The sequence below is a fragment of the Oncorhynchus clarkii genome, chromosome 25, assembly GCF_045791955.1.
Source record: "Oncorhynchus clarkii lewisi isolate Uvic-CL-2024 chromosome 25, UVic_Ocla_1.0, whole genome shotgun sequence".
Lineage (NCBI taxonomy): Eukaryota > Metazoa > Chordata > Actinopteri > Salmoniformes > Salmonidae > Oncorhynchus > Oncorhynchus clarkii.
This window is the reverse complement of record NC_092171.1, coordinates 12,492,314-12,498,517: the sequence shown is the minus strand read 5'-3', so window position 1 is coordinate 12,498,517 and position 6,204 is coordinate 12,492,314. Positions and strand designations below refer to the sequence as shown.

The window sequence follows — 6,204 nt, the reverse complement described above, 5'->3', positions numbered from 1 at the left end:
TCTCCTTTCTGCCTTACCATCACCTGCATAGGGAAACCAGAGATTCTTATGTCTTCACAGTATTGATTTAGCAGTCAATCCCAGTCATTCATTCCAGTGTAAACCTACAATACAACTTTATTATCCATAGTTTCAGTGACGAACCAAACACCCCCACACACACACACACACACACACACACACACACACACACGACGCACCGTTGAGAGGCGCACAGGGTCAAGCTGTAGTGCTCTCCCTGGATGGAGAGCATGTTATGGGCTCAAGGGTAGAGGATTGTTGTTGGGATAAAAAAGGTAATGGTAGAAACAGAGAAGAAAGGAATGGACTAACAAAAGAGCCCCGAAGCAGAGGAGACACACACAGCGCAGATGAATCCAGCAAGGGCCTAGAAATCCACTGAGGCTTGGATGTGCTTCTGTGCCAGTGACATCCTTCATGGGATGTGTCATATTCCACATCAGGAAGAGAACATACCACCTGTCTCCTGGCAATGCAGCATCTCTTCCGGTCTGTAAACTGTTGTGTTTTCCTGCTACTGTGCCTTTCATATAATTCTCTCATTGCCTACGCTAACTAGAATGCATCAGTTGCACCAAAACTGTATAAAATAAAACAATGAATAGACAAAAGGGAGTGAAAATTATTTGGTCAAAATGGCTGCCGTCTCCAGTAGTGTGTTCCTGTGCGTGGCCATTGATCTGTGCGGTCTGTTCCAGTTCCCCCCCAGGAGCCACAGTTAGACAGGGGTGACGCTCAGGTCCTCCGACAGGGAGAAGCCTGAGTCTCTGTCCCGGGTGGGTTTCTCAGGTTTGGTGTGCTTCCTCACATCCTCGTGTCCATAGCTGGCGTGGCGCTTCAGTAGCAGTTTGGGCATACAAGAGGAGGCTGCACCCAGGCCTGCCCCTGAGCAGGAGGAGAAAGAGCCGCTGGGGGCACAGCTGGTGCTGGGGCAGGGCTCTGGGCTTTTGGGCACCACCAGGGGCAGTCTCTCCACCTCGTAGCTCTGCTCGTCGTAGGCATAGTTGACATTGCCACAGGGGAAGCTCTGCAGCTTAGCCAGGTCCACGGCCTGGCCCCCACTGGCGCCTCCTGCTGGGCCCTTCCGGGAGGACACCAGGCTGAGGCTGGGTGCACCCTGGGGAGCAGAAAGGGTCTGGCAGGACGAGGAGGGGGATGAGGAGCACAGGCTGCTGGGGGCAGGGAGGCCGAGGCTGCCATCGCACCCAGAGTCGGTGCACTCGGAGGTAGGGGGTGCTGCCTGGAGGGCAGAGCAGCTGCTGGACAGGGGCATGGACTGGGTATGAGACAGTGCTGTCTTCCCCTGACCAAAGCTCTCCAGCACCCAAGAGCCATAGGTTGGGTTCCACAGGTTCTTGGTCTTGTTTTTGAGCCTCTGGCTGCCTGAGAAGGAGCTGTTCCTGGAGCAGGGCTGGAGGAGGGGCTCAGGTTGGAGCCAGGCCCCAGGGCAGACCCCTGGAGCAGGGACAGGCTCAGCCCAGCAGGGCTCCAGGGCCTCACGGTATGAGGCCACCTCCTGAGGCAGCTGCTGGGGCCTATGTAGCAGCAGACGGGGCTTGTGTGGTTGGGGCAGTGGGGTGGGACCAATGCCAAGACCCAGGCTGCTGAGCTGGGGAGAGACCTCCTGGGAGGGGGCCACCAGCAGAGGGGTCAGACTGCCTGAGGTGTCAGGGCAGATCACAGTGCTCAAGTCCTCCTCTATTGTGGGGCCATACTCCACAGGCAGGGGTGTGTTGATCACATCAGGGTCCTGGGTGGGAGATCGAGAATATAAATGGTAAATATAAAATGGTGTGTTATAAAGGAAATGCATCCCAGGCTGCCAGTGGGTCAGTACCTGAGTGCAGTAGTTGATCCTCTCCAGAATGGTGGAGAAGTTGGGTCTGTGTTCAGGGCAGTGCTGCCAGCACTGAGTCATGATCCGGTAACTACAGAAGGGAAGGGAGAAAAAAAAACTCAATATCATGGATTTAAGTCTGAAATTGCATATAGGCCTTGCAACAACAGTAAATGCATTATAAATTCCCACCAAGAGTCAACTCTCCATCAGCTCAATCTGATCTACTCACACAGGCCCGGGACAGCTCTTCGGGGGGTCCATCCTCCCCCCACTCGTCACAAACTCCAGAACCTCTTGGTTGGTCTTGCAGGGGTAAGGCATGTAGCCAAGAGAGAAAATCTCCCAGAGCAGTACTCCAAACGACCTGCAGAGGGAGAACAGAGCTCAGTTTAAAAAGTTGCTAAGAGAAATCAGTTGCTGTCCCATTTACACTGGCCGTATGTACTTATACCACTCATTCAACTTTGGATACATCAACTTTGGATCATGTAGAAGAGTAAACGGGTTACCAGGTGTCAGTTTTGCAGGTGAAGATGCCCTCCATGAAGGCCTCTGGCGGCATCCACTTGACGGGCAGCATGGCACGGCCGCCCTTTCTGTAGTAGCTGGCCCTATGGAGGAGAATGAGTCATGGTTAGCGTCTCAAACTCCTCTAGGTATATAACTCAATGGGAATAGTACTCTTGAGTCTTCATCACTGCATGGAGCGAGACCAGACTGATCCCACAGATACATTGAGATTTCAACTAGGAAAAAAACAATGGAGAAATTAAACGGCTCATGTCATGAAGATCAAGAGGCTTGGTAGATGCCGAGCGTGCTATCGGGACAGATAGTACTAGTGGTTTAAGTGTACCTGTATATATCACGTGCCATTCCAAAGTCCCCTATCTTAGCCACTCTGTCTGGCCCAGGGCAGGTCAGCAAACAATTCCTGGCAGCTATGTCTCTGAAACACACAACATTGAATACCTCTTTATGTAATATGAATACCGTATACAAAAAGGTCATGCTTAGGTTGTGGTAGGAGGACATAGTAACCTGTGGATGAAGTGGTTCTCCTCCAAGTAACGGCAGCCGAAGGCGATGTCTCTGGCCACGTGTAACAGCTCCAGCATGGTGAGGGAGGAGCTCTGACTCTGAAAAGACACCATACAAAACCATTACTGCTGGCTTTTACCTACACAGACCTACAGGGCTGTTTAACAGTTGAGAGACACTCCGCTTCTGACCGTTTTGGGTCGGTTCTGTCTAAGGGAGCTAATGATCGTTTTGTTTCTGTTCTGTTCTGTCTCAGGAAGCTACTGACCGTTTTGGGTCTGTTCTGTCTCAGGAAGCTCTTCATATCTCCTCCAGTCATCAGCTCAAGGAGGATGAAGCGGGGCAGGATCTGCAGACTCACCCCGATGCAGCGCACTATGTTCTGGTGGCTGAACTTACTGTTGACACACAAGGACAGTGGTGGTGAATACACTGCCTCAGGCCAGACAGCTGTAATAGCTTCAGGGTACACAGGATCCGGCACCATTCCGTTTTGGACCGTTTCATTCCTGAAACTATTTGGCCGGATCCGGTACCTCTTGGCAAAAAATAAACGTAATATAAAAAAGTAGATTTTCAGCCCTTACCTAATATTCTAAGAGTTGATTGGGGTACAGCCGGCCTGGGTTTATGGTTTGAGCAACATTATGTTTGAGACCAACGTGTGGCTGTGTGAGAAGCACGGCTTCATCGCTCACAGAACTAGAATTAGATTCATTTTCTATGATCCCTCTCCCTGCTCTGATAGACATGAGCCTGCAACTCTCCGCTCTCCAGCGTTGTACTTAATTTATTTCCATATATAATCACAACCGCGCGAAGGGTTCTGGAGGAGCTGGAGCACCCCTGATTAATTCAAATACATTTGAAAAAGTTATAGAATTACTGCTGTCTGTCCAGAAATAAATGAAATAATTTAGAGTAGCCTACTAATTTAGCCACAGAGGATCAATAGCTTCTTTAAAAATGAAAAATAAATAGCCTAGCTGTGGATTGTGTATAGTAGCCCATTAACGAGACATAGCCTACAAGTCGAGAACGCTCTGCAAAGCTGTCAGTTGCAATTTGTCAATTGCATGGAATTTGTTTATTGAAAGGCCACATTTTCCCCCAGACCCTAGGCTACTAAAAATGTTCCCCGTGTGTGCAACTTCTGGAAGTGCCTCTACTCTACTGCTCTATGTCACCACGCAAATAAAATGTGATTACATGCAAGCCAGGCTTTATTATACAGGTTCCGGTACCTCTGAGCTCCCCAACTCACACACTCATTTTTTGTTTACGACACCTCCCGATTTACAAATTAAGCACGGATTGTTACAAAAGTGTGTGTGATGTTGTGTGGGGGCGTCTACATTAATGCGTCTGTGTTTACATCTGTATGTCTAGGGTTATTTCATGGCCAGGAAACACTCCGGGTCCCAATTTACCCCAAGCTGCTTATTATGTACTCTGTTGTGCCTGCTTTAGCCCGACAGCATCTGCTCGACAGATATGCTTTTTAATGCTTTCAGCAGAGCTCCATTTGGAGGAGAGACAAGGTTCTTCTGGCAACCAGCTGCTGTCTCCTCGATAGGGATGAATTACCTGACTCACTATGATAAACAGCTGGGGAGCTGGTTAACCAAACAAGCAGCACACAAAACATGGCAGCAGACTAGCCTGCTGAGCGCTAAGTGATGGCATGACAGTGTTTGGGTCTCATCCACCTGCCTCATGGTACGCTATGTTACAGTATGCATCCTTTGTGTGTGTGTGTGTGTGTGTGTGTGTGTGTGTGTGTGTGTGTGTGTGTGTGTGTGTGTGTGTGTGCAGGAGGAAGTGGATGGGGCTGTGTGTTCCAGCCCAATGCACCTCATAATCAGGGCCTCCATCAGGAAATCCATCTCGTCCTGTTCGGAGCAGATCTCCGGAAGAGTCTGTGGAGCAGAGAGGTAACAATAGGCAGTCAGGCCAATCAGGTCCTATTCAGAGCAGAGCAGTGAGAGACACACCCAATGGCACAAATTTGTTTACAGCCCTGTTAGTGAGCATTTCTCCTTTGCCAAGGTAATCAATCCACCTGACAGGTGTGGCATATTAAGAAGTTGATTAAACAGCATGATCCTTACACAGGTGCACCTTGTGCTGGGGACAATCAAAAGGCCACTCTAAAATGTGCAGTTATGTCACAACACAATGCCACAGACGTCTCAAGTTTTGAGGGAGCGTGCAATTGGCATGCTGACTGCAGGAATGTCCAACAGAGCTGATGTCAGAGAATGTCATGTTCATTTCTCTACCATAAGCTGCCTCCAACGTCGTTTTAGAGAATTTGGCAGTACATCAAACCGGCCTCACAACCGCAGACCATGTGTAATTACACCAGCCCAGGTCCTCCACATCTAGCTTCTTCACCTGCGGGATTGTCTGAGGGGGACTGCTGAGGAGTATTTCTGTCTGTAATAAAGCCCTTTTTCTGGAGAAAAAAAAAAAATTCTGATTGGCTCAGCCTGGTCCCCGGTGAGTGGGTCTGCCTCCCAAGTGGGTGGGCCTGCCTCCCAGACCCACCCATAGCTGTGCCCCTGCCCAGTCATGTGACATCCATTTTTGAGGGCCTAATGAAGTTATTTAAACTCACTGATTTCCTTCTATGAACTGTATGTTACTCCTTCTATCAACTGTATGTTGCGTTTATATTTTTGTTCAGCATACATTGTTTACAGGGCTACTGAGATAAAGGCTAATCTGAAGATGGTGCTGGCTGAGGTTAAAACTGGTGAGTGTAGATGGTATAGGGATACTGTTATCCACATCAGCACAAATTAGGCTGAAACAGTCAGAGGTCATTAAGTGCAACATAACTTCAGCGTGTAATTTAACTAGAAATATATATTGGCATTGAGTAATTGTCTCTGGCCCCCTCCCAGTAAAAGGGGAGTGATGAGCTCTACAGCAGACTCACAAATGAATCACTGGTTGAAAACGTATTTCTGTCCCTCACAAAAGATAGCACAGTCAGCTCAATGTTCTCCATTGAGACTGGGTATGTGCCTCAATCTAGGTCTGGCAAAACTAAATATGGCAGTGTTCGCCTTAGCAATCTCCCTGGAATAAAGACCTCTTCCATTCCTGTGATTATTGAAAGAGAGTGAAAATACCTAATCTCAAAATAGGACTACTTAATGTTAGATCCCTCACTTCCAAGGCAGTCATAGTCAATGAATCATAAACTTGAGGTGTTTGGCTCAAGCCTGATTAATTGACTGTGTAAAATGAAGCCTCTCCTTCTGGTTCCTCGAATGACCATATCCATTGCGCAT

The 6,204-nt window shown here is 48.7% G+C and overlaps 1 protein-coding gene across 2 annotated transcripts in view; it reads right to left on the bottom strand.

The window, feature by feature from the left end:
* Nucleotides 1-199: 199 nt before the first annotated feature.
* The window catches only part of LOC139383984 (leukocyte receptor tyrosine kinase), a 72,160-nt gene continuing 66,155 nt past the window's right edge, over nt 200-6,204 (bottom strand). For both annotated transcript variants that reach the window (XM_071128613.1, XM_071128614.1), the window contains 8 exons: nt 4,757-4,821; nt 3,171-3,300; nt 2,903-3,000; nt 2,718-2,810; nt 2,371-2,472; nt 2,091-2,225; nt 1,859-1,949; nt 200-1,771 (listed from right to left, as the gene is read on the bottom strand). In XM_071128613.1, coding sequence (XP_070984714.1) covers nt 740-1,771; nt 1,859-1,949; nt 2,091-2,225; nt 2,371-2,472; nt 2,718-2,810; nt 2,903-3,000; nt 3,171-3,300; nt 4,757-4,821 — 1,746 coding nt within the window. In that variant the 3' untranslated portion in view covers nt 200-739. The remainder of the gene's footprint in view (nt 1,772-1,858; nt 1,950-2,090; nt 2,226-2,370; nt 2,473-2,717; nt 2,811-2,902; nt 3,001-3,170; nt 3,301-4,756; nt 4,822-6,204) is intronic.